This window comes from Panicum virgatum, chromosome 7N (genome assembly GCF_016808335.1).
Source record: "Panicum virgatum strain AP13 chromosome 7N, P.virgatum_v5, whole genome shotgun sequence".
NCBI classification, from domain to species: Eukaryota; Viridiplantae; Streptophyta; class Magnoliopsida; order Poales; family Poaceae; genus Panicum; species Panicum virgatum.
In genome coordinates this window covers 35,706,804-35,721,745 of record NC_053151.1, presented here as the reverse complement: position 1 = coordinate 35,721,745, position 14,942 = coordinate 35,706,804, and the positions used below count along the sequence as shown (strand labels likewise).

At 46.0% G+C, this 14,942-nt stretch overlaps 3 protein-coding genes across 4 annotated transcripts; 2 read left to right on the top strand and 1 right to left on the bottom strand.

The window, feature by feature from the left end:
* Positions 1-528: 528 nt before the first annotated feature.
* Positions 529-6,475, top strand: LOC120683261 (eukaryotic translation initiation factor-like). The gene is made up of 9 exons (XM_039965316.1): positions 529-852; positions 1,422-1,493; positions 2,605-2,700; positions 2,862-3,089; positions 3,689-3,786; positions 3,885-3,972; positions 4,096-4,446; positions 4,518-4,766; positions 5,068-6,475. Exons 1-9 carry the CDS (start codon positions 700-702, stop codon positions 6,097-6,099), a joined length of 2,367 nt encoding a protein of 788 aa, XP_039821250.1. The 5' UTR covers positions 529-699; the 3' UTR covers positions 6,100-6,475.
* A 382-nt stretch (positions 6,476-6,857) lies between these two features.
* On the top strand, positions 6,858-9,435 carry LOC120683262 (enhancer of rudimentary homolog). Its single transcript, XM_039965317.1, has 5 exons — positions 6,858-7,204; positions 7,295-7,384; positions 7,982-8,075; positions 8,894-9,014; positions 9,110-9,435. Exons 2-5 carry the CDS (start codon positions 7,382-7,384, stop codon positions 9,201-9,203), a joined length of 312 nt encoding a protein of 103 aa, XP_039821251.1. The 5' UTR covers positions 6,858-7,204; positions 7,295-7,381; the 3' UTR covers positions 9,204-9,435.
* A 1,306-nt stretch (positions 9,436-10,741) lies between these two features.
* Positions 10,742-13,468, bottom strand: LOC120683140 (probable folate-biopterin transporter 2). Of its 2 annotated transcripts, XM_039965168.1 has the most exons (6): positions 13,033-13,468; positions 12,699-12,958; positions 12,523-12,618; positions 12,265-12,435; positions 11,416-11,813; positions 10,742-11,302 (listed from the first exon to the last, which is right to left on the bottom strand). In XM_039965168.1, the coding sequence occupies exons 1-6, from the start codon at positions 13,397-13,399 to the stop codon at positions 11,293-11,295; spliced, it is 1,302 nt and encodes a 433-aa protein (XP_039821102.1). In that variant the 5' UTR covers positions 13,400-13,468; the 3' UTR covers positions 10,742-11,292. The 2 variants fall into 2 exon arrangements, with proteins under 2 accessions (XP_039821102.1, XP_039821101.1); XM_039965167.1 differs by having other exon boundaries at positions 10,742-11,813.
* Between the last annotated feature and the right edge of the window lie 1,474 nt (positions 13,469-14,942).

Below are 14,942 nucleotides of genomic sequence, written 5' to 3'. Positions count from 1 at the left end.
TTTTTTTTGTAAAATAGAAAGTAACATATTTATTCGAATTCAGGAAATTTTTTTCCAAATCCAAATCCTATGGGAACTGAAAACGGACTAAAATGTGGAATACCGATGAAATTCACATGTCCCAAAGAGAACCTTTTAGTTTTTTGCAAATTGTCTAAACTCGATATATTTCCAGATAAAGAAAGAAGAAACTTATTATTGCATGCTATATTCTGCTGATATTTTATTTTACTGTACGAGGCGTTACCGGACTCGACTTACGTCCACTGTTGGAGATGAGACAGCATCACTGGGCAGCTGAAAGCGGGCACGCAGCTGTAAATACCCTAACGTCACCTGCCTAGAACCGTCATTACCCACCACAGCCAGAACTAGCGCGACCCGACAGGCGGGCCCAAGCGCCACCCTTCCCGCAAAAACCTTGCACGCAATCACGAAATTACCCTCACCATCCCGCACGAAACTACGATACAGCCCCACAGCCCTAGCTCCCCAGATAAAACCCCACCCCCTCCCGTCGTCCACGCCTCCCTTTCTCCTCCTCTCTTCCTCGAAAGAGAGAGGTCGCAGACGGAACCCTCCCAACCTCTCCCCACCACATTCGATTCCTCCGCGATTTCCCCACGCGCGCTCGCCGATTCCTCGATCGAGCCCCGCCCCGCGCAATTCGCTTCCTGGTCGGATTCTCTCGCCCGAAGCATGCAGCCAGATCAGCCTGTGATCAGCTTGCGCCCCGGCGGCGGCGGCGGCCCGCGGGCCGGCCGCCTCTTCTCCCCCGCCTTCGCCGCCGCTACCTCCGGCTCCAGCGACTTCCTCCGCCCGCACGGCGGGGGCGCCTCCGGCATCTCCAAGGTGAGGGGCGCTCGATCTGGGGGGACGTGTCTGCTGTCCGTAGCGGGATCGATTGGTCTGCGCCAGGGCGGGAGGCGGAGATCCGGGGGAAACGATCGGATCTCGTTATGAGAGGGGGCGGCGTTAATTGTAGAGGGGTGTCTCTTGGTGCTGCACGCTGTTTTGTTGTCAGATATGGTGAGATTTAGTAGCCGTCACGCCATTGATTGAGGTTTTATGAGGTGCTGATGCGTTAGCAAAGGATTGATACTCGTTGCTGGGGGAGGGGATTTAGTAGATTCTGACCCATGGATGCTCGTGCTCTTGGGTTTCCACCTTCAGGGCTTCACTTGCCCTGGTCTGTGGTTTGTGTGGGCAAGATATTATGTGGCTAAGATGTTAGCTGAACCTGGCTTTATGTCAGTCTACATATGGACCTATACTTAGCAGGAAGCAAGACTTTTTAACATTGTTTACTTGTTTTTTTTGGGTTGAGTTCTCAAATTTATTTATAGCAGGAATTATAGTCCACTGTTAAGTTCAATTTGCAAACTTGTCAGTGTTACCCTGACACTAAATTTGTGGTGCAGATTGGTGATTCACATTTTGAGCCGAGAGAGCGTGTTCGCTATACAAGAGATCAACTTCTTGAGCTCCGCGAGGTACTTGTTACTTAATGGCAATGCTTTATATAGAGTCAGTTTCTGGATTGATGATTTGTATGAGTGTCTTATTGGATGTGTCATTTGTGGTTTTAATGTGATGCCTGTAATGCACCTTGGCATATCTGAGAATAGCAGAAATTCTTGTAGAATATTCTTACTGTAGTGTTATGACAAAAAGAGCATATATGCATGGAAAATACTACTTCCTTTTGCACACCACTGTGAGTATATTTGCATTCAAATGGCAACTTCAGCAGAGAATGGAATTCTCTAGATTCATGCCAGAAAATGATTTTAATAATCATTCCATTAGAAGTGCACTTTCCTATTGTTATTAGATTTTGTTGAGCATATTGCATGGAAAAATTTATTTCTCTGAAAGTTGTATCTTGGAGATAGTGCCATATCCAAAGTAACATACATTTCTCAACTGAGAGAGTAAAACTCAGGATGGAGGTAGAGTCGTTCACAGTACACGAGGGTGAAGTTGCACATGTTGATGTTAAAAAGTTGTGGAAGGATTGAAGGAAACCTTTTAGCTGATCAAACTTCTTCTGATCATTAGTTTTTATGTAGCTTCTTCTAATTTGAATTTTTTAGGCCTTAGTTTTTTCCCCAGTACGGGTAGTTTTAGTTTGAATGGATGACAACAGAAAAGGCTGGATGAGTCTGGATATTGATGTGCTATCTTTCTTTTTAGAGATAAGCATGCAACAGCTCTGCCAATTTCAGTGACTGGTTAACACTTCTTTGGAAAACATTTCATATGACACTGGATAGCTTCATGATTATAAGTAACTGTGAGACTGTGTTACCCGGACACCCGTGTCTTAATTTTTTTGCTGAGTCGGATACCCCGCACCCGTGTCGGATTCCGACACCCGTGTCAGATTCCAAGTGTTATTTGCCGTGTCACCAAAAATTCTAACGAATCGGACACCCGCACCCGAGTCGGACACCGACACCCGCACCCGTGTCCATGTAACACTGCTGTGAGGTTGTCATTGAATGCATTGTGCAGTATGTTTAGTTGTTCGACTGCTCTTCTCGATATTTTGTACGCTTTGTCAAATTTGCACACACTGATTGCAGTTCTTCCTCTTGACAGATTGCTGATGTGCCTGAGGGCATTTTAAGAATCAAGCAAGAGATTGATACAGAGCTTCATGGCGAAGATCAGAGCTGGGTTCGCAATGACTCAACTGTGAGCTCCTCATTATCTTCTATTTACTACTTTACCATCTACTATGCTCAGATGTTCCTTGACATTGCTAGATAGATAGTTGACAAGACGTCGACCATAACATATTTCACTTCTGCACATTTTTTCTTAAGTCATGCTTAAAGTAGTTCTTTGTTATTCAGGTTCAAGTGCAAGCCCAAGCCCCAGCCCAAACACAAGCACACAATCGGTATGCTGAGGCAGATAACCGTGATTGGCGTGCACGCTCAGTACAACCACCTCCAGCTAATGAAGAGAAATCTTGGGACAATATTCGAGAAGCTAAAGAAGCATATGCTTCTGGTGGTAGGCAGCAAGAGCAAGTTAACAAGCAAGATCAATCAAGCTCCCAGTTTGCTTCAAAAGCTCAGGTACCTTCAAGATAATGAGTACAAAAAGCCCTGGTTACTTTTACTGTTCCAGTTTGCAATTCAATTATTTGTTGTTTTCCTTGCATTTTGAATATGCTCCAGTGCTACTTGTTCACTGTTTATATTTGGCATATTTCTTTTTCTTTTTTTCTTTGGATTGAAAGTTGAAACTGATTTGGTTATCTCCATATATGCAGTTACTTAGTGCTTATTGGCTGCAACTCCTTTCATCAACTTTATTAGAACAACTTGATTCTGCTGAGAATTATGTCAATATTGGGGTCATTTGATTTCCCTCAATAGTTGGCATAGAAATGTTTCATTAGTCTGTTTGATTATGGGTATATCTTAATCATGAATGTTGGGCTTGTAAATGACACGAATTTGTGCTACAAACAAATTGGAACCAAAACAACACTGGCATGAAGTCAAGTAAACCGGAAGCCCTTAGTCGTATGCCTAAACACCACATACTGTATTTTTTTACTATATTAACTTAGCTTGCATGTACGTGGAGCGGGCTAGCCTTTTGGCACATCTGTCTGTTATTTTAATGTACTTCAGATTATCACTTTTCTGTTATTTTTATCAAATTGCAGGTTGGCCCTACCGCTGCTCTTATTAAGGCTGAAGTACCTTGGTCAGCCCGAAGAGGCAATCTCTCAGAGAAAGAAAGAGTCTTGAAAACTGTTAAAGGGTAGGTTATGCCTTTTTGATTGGTTATTTAAGTGTGATTGGGCTTATCTACACAATAAAACTTTCCCAGTTCTAGTTTAATTGCTCTTAATTGTGCAGTATATTGAACAAACTTACACCGGAGAAATTTGATCTACTCAAGGGTCAGCTAATGGAAGCTGGAATCACTACTGCTGATATTTTGAAGGTTTGTTTCATTCTGGCTAGAAATTCCCTTAATTTGTGTGGGAACTTTCAGCACTTAGAATGCCCTTACCTTTTTGTTGCCTTCTGTTTTCTGACATTTTGCTATCTTGTGCTTTCGATTCAGGATGTTATTTCTCTCATATTTGAGAAGGCAGTTTTTGAGCCCACCTTCTGTCCTATGTATGCTCAACTTTGTTCTGATCTCAATGAGAAGCTGCCATCATTCCCTCCTGAAGAACAGGGTGGCAAAGAGATCACATTTAAACGTGTGCTATTGAACAATTGTCAGGAAGCCTTTGAAGGCGCCAGCAGCCTAAGAGCTGAGATTGCAAAATTAACTGGTCCTGATCAAGAGATGGAGAGAAGGGACAAAGAACGGATGGTCAAACTTAGAACACTTGGAAATATTCGACTAATTGGTGAGCTACTCAAACAAAAAATGGTTCCTGAGAAAATAGTTCATCACATTGTTATGGTACGTATCAGGAGCCAACAACAGTACCTTTATTATTTAGTGAACTCTTCTAATACATTTTGCGTGTACAGGAGTTGTTGGGGTCTGGGGCTGATAAAAAACCATGCCCTGAAGAGGAGGATGTTGAGGCTATCTGTCATTTCTTCAATACAATTGGTAAACAGCTTGATGAGAACCCAAAGTCTCGGCGAATCAATGATACTTACTTCATCCAGATGAAGGAGCTAACAACAAACCCTCAGCTTGCACCTCGATTGAGGTTCATGGTTCGCAATGTGATTGATCTCCGGTCGAATAACTGGGTGCCTCGACGGGAGGAGGTAAAAAAAGAATATCACTGAACTATGTTTTAGCTGTTAATTGGATTTGCAATGACGTATAGCCTTGACTGCAAGCATGGTTAGGTTCTGTAATCTTGATATGCCACTTAGATTGCAGTGAAGCTAATGCTTGATACCGGATGTTGAGTGCTTACAATGTTATGTCATATTGACATATCACTTTACTGAACATTCTTGATGCTATATATTGTAGAATGGTAAAAAAACATAGCAACAGTATTCTATTTCACTGTCAGTTCCCATGTAAAATTATTCTAAGATCTATGTGTTTGACTTTCAGATTAAGGCCAAGACAATCAGTGAAATTCACTCTGAGGCTGAAAAGAATCTTGGTTTGCGACCTGGAGCAGCAGCAGTCATTAGGAATGGCCGTAGTTCACCAGGACCCCTTTCACCTGGAGGTTTTTCAATGAATCGGCCAGGAACTGGAGGTATGATGCCAGGGATGCCTGGGTCAAGAAAGATGCCTGGAATGCCTGGATTAGATAATGATAACTGGGAAGTTCCGCGTTCTAGATCAATGCCAAGAGGCGACCCACTTCGCAACCAGACCCCATTGCTTAATAAGCCATCAACAGTTCACAAGACATCATCTATTAACTCCAGGCTTCTTCCTCAAGGCAGTGGAGCAGCACTAATTGGCAAGAGTGCACTTTTGGGAACTGGTGTTCCAGCATCTCGTCCATCCAGCTTTGCTGCTGGTCCAACACCAGCTCAAACCACGCCATCTCCAAAACCGTTGAGTGCAGCTCCAGCCGTTGCCCCTGTCCCTGATAAACCAGCCAGTGCTCCCAAGGGGAACTCTGCTGAGCTTCAAAAGAAAACAGTGTCTCTTCTTGAGGAGTATTTTGGTGTACGTATTTTGGATGAAGCACAACAATGTATTGAGGAGTTGCAGAGTCCTGGTTACTACCCTGAAATTGTTAAGGAAGCTATCAATCTTGCCCTAGATAAAGGTACCAATTTTGTTGATCCTCTTGTTAGGCTACTGGAGCATCTGTACACAAAGAAAATTTTCAAGACTGAAGACCTGGAAACTGGATGCATGCTGTACAGCGCTCTGCTGGATGACATTGGTATTGACCTTCCTAAAGCTCCAACACAATTTGGTGAGATTATTGCTCGTCTGAGTTTGTTGGGCAGCTTGAGATTTGAAGCTGTGGAGGAGATTTTAAAGAAAATGGAGGATACCTTCTACCGCAAGCAAGTTTTCAATGCTGTCATGAAAACCATGGAAACAAACCCATCAGGTCAGGCTATCTTGGGTTCACATGCTGCTGTAATTGACGCATGCAAAACCCTTTTGGAGTAATGTTTCTCAGCAGTTTATGGCCTGTACCAACTTTCCTGGATGCTGTATCTAGTGCTGAGGCAGCATCAATGTATTCTCTTTATAGTTTAGGCGTCCGAGGAACTCGTACCAAAGATGTGAGGAACAGCTAGTTTTGAGCTGTATAATTTTGCGAGATCAGATGAGTGTTGATTATTGTTTCGACGACAATGAAGGGAAAGAAAGAAGCCATGGATTTTGCTCTTGGGCGGCCAGCTTAATTTGCTGGAGCCTTAGATGAACAAGGCTGAATATGATGTTTTTGTGTCCACCTCTTAATGTTGTTAGTTCTTTTTCTGTGACTACACATTTTGTAACATTGTACTATGGTTTTGGAATATTTTTTCGGTTACAAATATATGAGTCAGGATTTGGTCTCCATAGGGGGCTGCTTTAGGCCCTCTTTGGGAGCGCTCCGTGGAAGCGGCTCCAGCTGCTTGCTACAGTGTTAGGCACTGTGTAGACTGTGCTGCGCTGTGGAGCCTGTAGTACGGAGTCCAAATGATGCGATGCAGCTCCACGCTACAGTACTGGGGAGGTGATGCAGCTCCACGCTACAGTACTGTGGGAGGTGAGGAGCCGGTGAAGCTGAGGAAACGTGGCTCCGGCTCTATGCTACAGGAATCTACAGTACTGCTGCAGTAGGTAAAGCCGTCCCAAACGGGGCCTTAGCCTTTTGATGATGTGGTATTTCGTCCAACTTCCCTTCTGTTAACCTATAAGATGCGATGTTCTCGGCTGCGCATATGCAGACGGCCTTCCGCTTTGATGCTGTAATTTCGTCCCTCAGCTGGACAGCTGCTGGCTTCGGAGTTGCGAGTAAATTTTGGACACTGTCATAGTTACCGTGGTTTAATACTCCGTACAATTTTGCACAATTTTTTATCAGCTTCTCGTGGGTGAGAAGCCCAGTTGCTATTCAGTTCAGACCTTTCATCTGATCGGTGGCGCATCTGCGTTGCTCGTACGCAACCTTCCCCTTGCCCGGTCGGTCAGACCCCCTTTGCCCCGGCCAAACTCACCCATCCCTCTTCAGCATTCTACCAGCTGTTGCGGGAGGGGAGATCGGCAGCATTCGTGCTCCTTGGTAATCTAATCTTACCCTTGATCAAAATTCTTGCTGTACTCTCCCGGTCTCCCCTTTCCACGACTAAGCAGACCATTCTTGGAATTGCAGCGAGCTGCCTGCAAATTTGCTTGCTAGGGTTCCGTCGGTGGTCTGTGGGCTCTGCAGGATCCCGGAATTGCATCCGCGCCGAGGGCAATGGTACGACTATCTAATCCTGCTAAATTTCAACTGTCTGCTCCTCCAGTGGCGGCGCCCGGGCTGTTCTCGCCGTTCTTACTCTAGCCGTTTCTTTGGTTGTAAGTGGAAGCTTGCACGGGTCGCGGAGGCAGCGGCAACCGGTGCTGCCTGTGAGGCGGCCGTGACCTAAGCAGCCCTTGTTGGCCCTGTACTCGTGGCGGCCGCGATGCTTAATTAGTTTTATCATCAGTGAGCGTGGTTAGATGTCGAGTGGTTTGGTCTTCTGGGGGATTTTGTTTTCTGGTTGTTGCCCTATTGGATGGTTTTGGCTGTGACAGGAAAGACTTACTGAGGTATTTATTCAGCTGAGAATGCCTGAATGTGCACCGCGTAGTCTGAAAAGTTCCACTCTTAATGCCCATGGAAAGTGAGAAAAATTGCAGACTGTTCTTTAGTGCTTACTCTTTGTGAGCAATGTTTTTTCCCTGACGAACCTTTGTGAGCAATGTCATGAAAACATCAATAGTTTTTCGCTCTTACTGTCCTGGCAGCAAGGTCTACTTGGTAACTGATTCCTTTTGAGCATAATGGCTACATCTGATTCGTAAGGTCTTGCAGGCGGGAAGGCATACCATCATTCTCATGCAACCATCGCAGAACAGAGCTACGAGGACATTTATGGACTTCGATTCAGTTAACCACGCACTGGATGGTATGCATCTTTGTGTTTCCTCTTATGCTTGTTTAAAATGCTAATGCCATTCTAGCATTTACACTTACTTTTCTTTTATCTGCAAGGAATTACTTCATTTTCTCAGTCACCTTTCTTGATTATTGAATGCTGTTCAATATTTTGAACCTGCAACACAAATTACTTAATTTCTATGTTTAAAGCATCTCCTTCACGAGGTTACTGATTTGAGAACCGTTGCATATTCTTTCCTTTCTCCAGCTATGCAAGTGGTTGTGCAACAGTGCTACTTTTTAGCTATCAATGGTATATGTGATATATCCACTAAAAGTTCATCAGAGCTATAGTCTATTTGCTTCAGTATTAATTGGTGTGACTTGGAAGTCGAGATTCCCATCTTCTATTATTACTGCTTCTTAAGTCGTTGGATTTTGCATATAATTGATGGTCTGATGCTGTACCAATTGTTACATTGTGTACTGTCTCTAATGGTTAGTCAACAGACTGTTGTGATCAAAACAGCAATGCTTGGGTTCTATTTTGTTGATTTTGATTTGAAGAATATGAAAGTTACATCGATTTCAATGAAGGTATGTGGATTCATATATTCAACTGCCAATGTGCTCCCTCTCCAGCAATTATGAGATGGACTCCTGAGCTACCTTGTTTTTATAAAATTTCTCTAATATTCAACTTTGCCATATTACCCATGGCCTGGGATCTGTCAATTTTTCCATATTGCCATGTGACCGTATTACTCAGCAGTTATATGGCTCATATTTGAGCTCTTTGTTATCAACACCTTTTTCTTCTTACCATGCTGTTCTCTGAAATGGCAGGAATGTGTGGCCTCTATGAAAGGAAAATCAGGAACATCAACCCGATGGTCAGGAACTTGACTTATGATATCAGTGACCTGTACAATTTCATCGATGGCCTGATGGACATAAGTGCACTGGTGTAAGTACATGTTTCTTGTACTTTCAGATAATCAAACCAGTAAGACGAAACAACCACCCCACATGGCGTGCTAAAACCTGTTCTGGCACTTGCAGGTTCGACGACTCCCTCCATGCTTTCCTGCCATATGACCGCCAGTGGATAAAACAGAAGCTGTTTCAGCACCTAAAGAGGCTGGCTGAACAGTAGAGCATGATCACCGCTGGTTTTCGGCACCGCATGGGTCGAGGACGAAGGTGCCCGGTTGCTGGTTCAGGCTTGGTTCGAAATTCCTGGCATGTTGTGTAAAGGTCTATCTGGCGCTCTGGCAGTGTGTAGTGTTTGACGTGAACCATGTGGTTGGCACGGCGACCAGGCACTATATGGTGAACTGCGGAACAAATGCAAGCTTCCAGATGATCATCTCGTTATTTCTGAGTTCCGACTGACTGGATATAATGATGACTGACGGAGGTTGGGATTGGGAGGGTATCGGTTGATTGCCAAAATTCTCAGCAGCAAGAGCAAACGCGGGCGGGCCTCAGATTCAGTCTTGGCCGTGTTCTAATGCTACTTCGATCCTTGGATCAGATCCCGCAAGGGAACTGGCACTGGCCGGGTTGCCGGGGCGTCTATTCCTTGCCGCGTGCGATTGGAATCAATCCAATCGCAGGCGCGAGCGCCTCCGCCTCCCCCGCCTTCCCCAGCTCTTGCGCCACCCCCGGCGCCTCTGCCGCCGCCCTCCACCGCCACCGACACTAATCAAGCTCGCTAGCACGCCGTCCGTCCACCGCCGCCGTCTTCTCCTCGCCGCCGGCCACCGCCCACCGGATGTTCGGCCCCACCCGGCCGGCGGCGCTCTTGCGCCACCTCGCCCTCCGCCGGCCGACCCGCCACCACCGCCAGGCCGCCGCCGCCCCGGCCTCCTCCTCTAGAGCCGCCGGCCATGAAAGCCCCGGCAACTCGAAACCCTAAAGCTCCGCTGCCTCGTCCACCACCCCGGTCGCCGGCGACCGCTCCGCCCACCTATCACCCCCCTCCCCCTCCTCCCTCCCCTAGCTTCCCGGCTGTCACCACTCCCTCCGCTGGCACGAGGTTTAAGATGAACAGGATCTCCTCCGCGACCCGAGTGCGTCTACTCGCGCGCGCGCGCGATAAAAAGACGCGGCTGGGTTGCCCGCCGTGGTGTGCGTGCTGCCGTGCTGGCGGTTGGCTCTGAAGCAGGTCCGCGCGCGGTGAGGGCGACCGGGACCACGAGCCCGCAGGCGAAGTCGGCGGCTCCGTTGGCTGGGACAACTTGTCATGTTGCATGTTGGCAGCCAGCGGCCGGCGCACGGGTCCTGGGAGGCTGGGACCGAGCGCCGAAGAGCTTCTGGCTGGGCACTCGTTCGCTGCTCCAAGCCTCCAACGGCCTGGCTGCCTCTGCCTCCACCACCCGCCCGCCGGTGGATGGGGCGCTGGCGCTGGAGCTCCACGACTAGCTTGCCTGGTCCGGGCGCTCGGCGGCTCGGCAGAACACACCCTTGCGCCTGCACCTGCAGATTTCCTCTTTCACACGGCCTCCACGATCCAGGAGCCCGATCACGTGCTGGATGCCCTCACGGTCTCACCTCGCATCCTCGAGAAGGGACACCGGAACAGTCTCAGCGCCAGGCGCCGTACTGTTAATATACGGTTCAAGCGGCTGGACCGGGCACCACAGTCGCCAACAGCCATCAGGCTCAGCTAGCAAAGCAAAGAATCGGAAATGACTTGGGTCAAATGCACAATTACAATTTCTGCTTGTTTATTATGGTGTCCAAAGAACATATACTCAAAACACCAGATCATTTCAAATAATGGATTTCTATAACAGGAAGGACTGTGTTCAGTATGTCTATGTGGCGACAAGGAGAAATCGAAGTGCCTAAACTTGTATCAACAGGCTATGCTTAAGCTCTGTCAACTCTTGCTCATGACAGCTGCCACCTATGTTCAACAGTGAAACTTCCAAGTCCCACATTTTGGTGCGCCGAATTCTCTTCTCCAATTCCTTTGTTCGATGCAATGCCTTACCATCTTTAACGGACGGATCCCCTCGTGGGATCATTTGCCAAATCATGGCACTGAACACATCATGAATCAATGGTCTGGCTGTTTACTAACCAGCAGGATTGATTCCACATCATCGATTTCTGCAACAAGCATTTTGGTTCGTCCATCCTCGGCCACCATATTGGGAGAAATGCAGCCAGAATCTTCTTGAACGAGGACTGAGAATTCAACCGATCCCGCCTTCACAGCTTCTGTTGTATCACCATCAAGCATCTCTGCAGGCAGGAGCATTGAGTTCTGATCACTTTGAGGAACAAGAAACAATAGTGTCAATGGGACAAGCCTTGAAATGTTTCTAATCAAGACAGCGATCCAGAGGTTACTGAACTCCATTCGAGTCACATTCAGTATGTGCAGCAGCAAGCCGCCCCACCAAGCAGACATCAGCAACCCGGCATTTTGTAGTGACATGAGTAGTGCGTAAAATGTTCCTTCGATGCCGGGGGAACAAAGCTTGGAGCAAAGCACAAGAAGTGGCAACCATTTGAGTCTACCAACCATTTGGGAAATGCTGTTATCGATCATTGCAAAGAAATAATCCGGTATGCCAATTTTCAAGTTTAGCCTGGTCACCAATACCAGATCGAGCATTCCTGCCAGACTAGACAGCACTTGACCCCATAAAAGTATGCTGCGGAAAGGATAGTCCTTCAGAGCGGTTTGGTATAGCAAAACTCCAAGCAGTGAACCAACTGAACCAATTGCATAGATGAGACCGATAAATCCCTGTACCAATGCAAATGTTATGTAAGTTCCTTTGGCAACATGGCATCGCCATAACAGGGTAGTAAGGTAATAATGAAATTTCAAGATAATATTTGAGCGAATTGGTGGGTCATATTGTCAAACTTTGTTCATAAAAGTGAAATTAATATTGTCCTGGCCATAACCATATAACATTAAATTTCATGTTCATCCACGTAAAAGAAACCGTTAGTAACTTGCATATCTTGCTGCCTGGTAGTTTCTATCTATATGAAAGAAACCGTTGGTGACTGCATATCTTGCTGCCTGGTAGTTTTGCTAGACAATCAAAATAGCACCGGATAATGAACATATGAACAAAATGTATTCAGCTGAAATAAAACCTCCCGATAAGGATTTAACAACCAACGGCTTGTAATTTTAGGTCTTTAGTCTTTTCTATGAAATGATGATATCTAGCAAGTGTGCATACCTCAGAAAACCCAGGTCCAACCACATGGTCTGTGTACCAGTAGAACATTCCTCCCTGAATATCCAGGCTCAAATTGTGAGAAACAAACATATATACACATGGCCGCCAGACCTCTGGGCATTTTAGTGTTGTCCCCATAGACTGAATCGCTTTGTAGAACTTTTTATGAACCTGAATTCAGCAAGATCTTAAGTGACATTACTCTCCATGGGTGCATCAGCAGTTCAAGCAAAGAGAAATGTTGGTCAGTTATCTCACCTGCTTGTAGTCAAATTCTGCAACATGGTTCTCCTTCAGCAGGATCCCAGCCGAGAGCACCAGTATAGAGGGGATGCTCAACAGGCCAAGAGCACCCTTCGAACATCATGAACAAGACATATGACTCCATAATGACAGTCAGAGCAAGTATCAATCATTTACGAGAAATGTCACACCTGAGAGCTCATTGAGTGAACAAGCAGGCCGCTAATGGAGAATCCAAGCAATGCCCCAAGAGAGGAGCTAAACCCACACAGGCTTTGCATGTCGGAAGCAAGGGGCGGGTGCGTTATGCTGTTCTGAGCAACCAGGGCGTCCACCGTCACGTCGGCTATCGCGGCGCCCGCACTCTGCGCCGTCAGGGCTAGCAGCGCCGGCATGATCCCCAATCCGCGGTGTAGGGAAAGCATCAGCATTGACGACACGCCGACCACGCCTGCATTATGGCAAGACAAGGATGCAGGGTGGCTCGACCGGTCTGATGGGACCAAGGAAGTTCAGATCTTTAACCTGCGAGAACGAAGTACGGGCGGCGGCGGTAGCCGGCGACCGGGACCACGTCAGTGAGCAGCCCCCAGAGGGGCTTGACGACCCACGGCGCGTCCGTGACGCCCTGGTAGAACTGGGCCGCCGACGGCTGCACGCGCTGCACGTCCTTCCAGTAGTACCCCGCGGCGACGCCGCCGACGGCGTTGCCGACGCCCTGGCAGGCGCCATAGACCGCGACGACGGCGAGCACGAAGCTCCAGTGCAGCTCGTGGGACAGCCGCTGCAGCCATCGGCAGGGGGAGGTGACGCAGATTTTGCCAATGATGACGCCGCAGCCGGCGGCGGCGGGTTCTTGGAGGCGGAGGGGGGCGTCTTCCAGGGGCTCCATCTGGGCCGTCTTCGCGGACGCGGATCTAGCGAGGAGCCGCCGCAATCCGCTCAGGAATAATGCAGGGATAGGCGACAGGCCGTGTTTGATTTGTGCTACCGTAGGAGTAGGACAAACTTTCACTGTTAATTACTAATATTAAATAAATACAGTTTGCAAAATTAACTTCACAATTCCTGTACTACTTCACGAGACGAATCTAATGAGACTTTTGACCGCACGATTAGAGGTTGATTACTGTAGTATTACTGTAGTCAATCATCGATTAATTACCGTCATTAGATTCGTCGCAAAAAGTTACACTCATTCTTAAAAATTTTTGCAAAATTTTGCAAATAAATTTCATTTAGTACTTCATAAAATTCTCTTGTTGCCCTACTCGAGCTACTGGTAACAGGGGTATCCGAGCTCGATGCGTATCCGAGCTCACTCAGCTCGGGGTTTGACCTCACTGGACTCAACTGCTTTAGCACGGTGCGCTCTGCAGGTTCAGGGCTTCAGGCTTGCCTGGTCTCGGCGTGTTTAGTTTGCGAAATTTTTTGAGTTCGGCTAGTGTAACACTTTCATTTTTATTTTATAATTAGTGTCTAATTATAAACTAATTAGACTCAAAAGATTCATCTCATCATTTACAGCTAAACTGCGTAATTGATTATTTTTCTAAACTACATTTAATATTTTATGTATGTGTCTAAAAATTCGATGTGATAGGAAATTTTGAAATTTTTTTGAACTAAACAAGACAAGGGGTATGGATCGTGTTTCAGCATTGGGTATGGATCCCGTTCTACAAAAGGGTCGATCTATCCAGCAGCTACCAGACGACCGAGGCCCCATTTAGTTTCTAAATTTTTTTATAGTATGTGTCACATCGAATTTTCAGACACATGTATGAAGTATTAAATGTAGTTAAAAAAACTAATTACACAGTTTGACTGATTCCCACGAAATGAATCTAACGACATTAATTAATCCATAATTGAACATTAATTATCAAATAACAACGAAACGTGCTACAGTATCAAATCTAAATTTTTTCACCAACTAAACACACCCCGAATGTCTGGATCAGTGAATTGTCTGTTTGTCTGACAGGGTACCCCGTACAAAAATTTTCACTCCCGTTCGCGTGCTGCTGCGCATGGCCGAGGCCGCTAAATGGATTTTAGCCTTTGTTTACTTGCATCTAAAAAATTTCAAAATTTTATAAAATTTTCTGTTACATCAAATTTTTAAACACATGTATAAAATATTAAATATAGCTAGATAAAATAATTAATTATACAGTTTGTCTGTAATTTGCGAGACGAATCTTTTGAGCCAAGTTAACCCATAATTAGATAATAATTATCAAATACAAACAAAAAGTACTACAATACCAAAATTCCAAAAAAAATTGCAACTAAACAAGGATTTACTCGTTTGAGCTATAAGGCTATCTCCAACAGCTCACCCAAAGGGTGACCCAAACCCAAAATGCCTCATGTATAGTGATTTGTCTACCCAAAATCACTCTCCAACAGATGACCCAAAAGAAGCACCC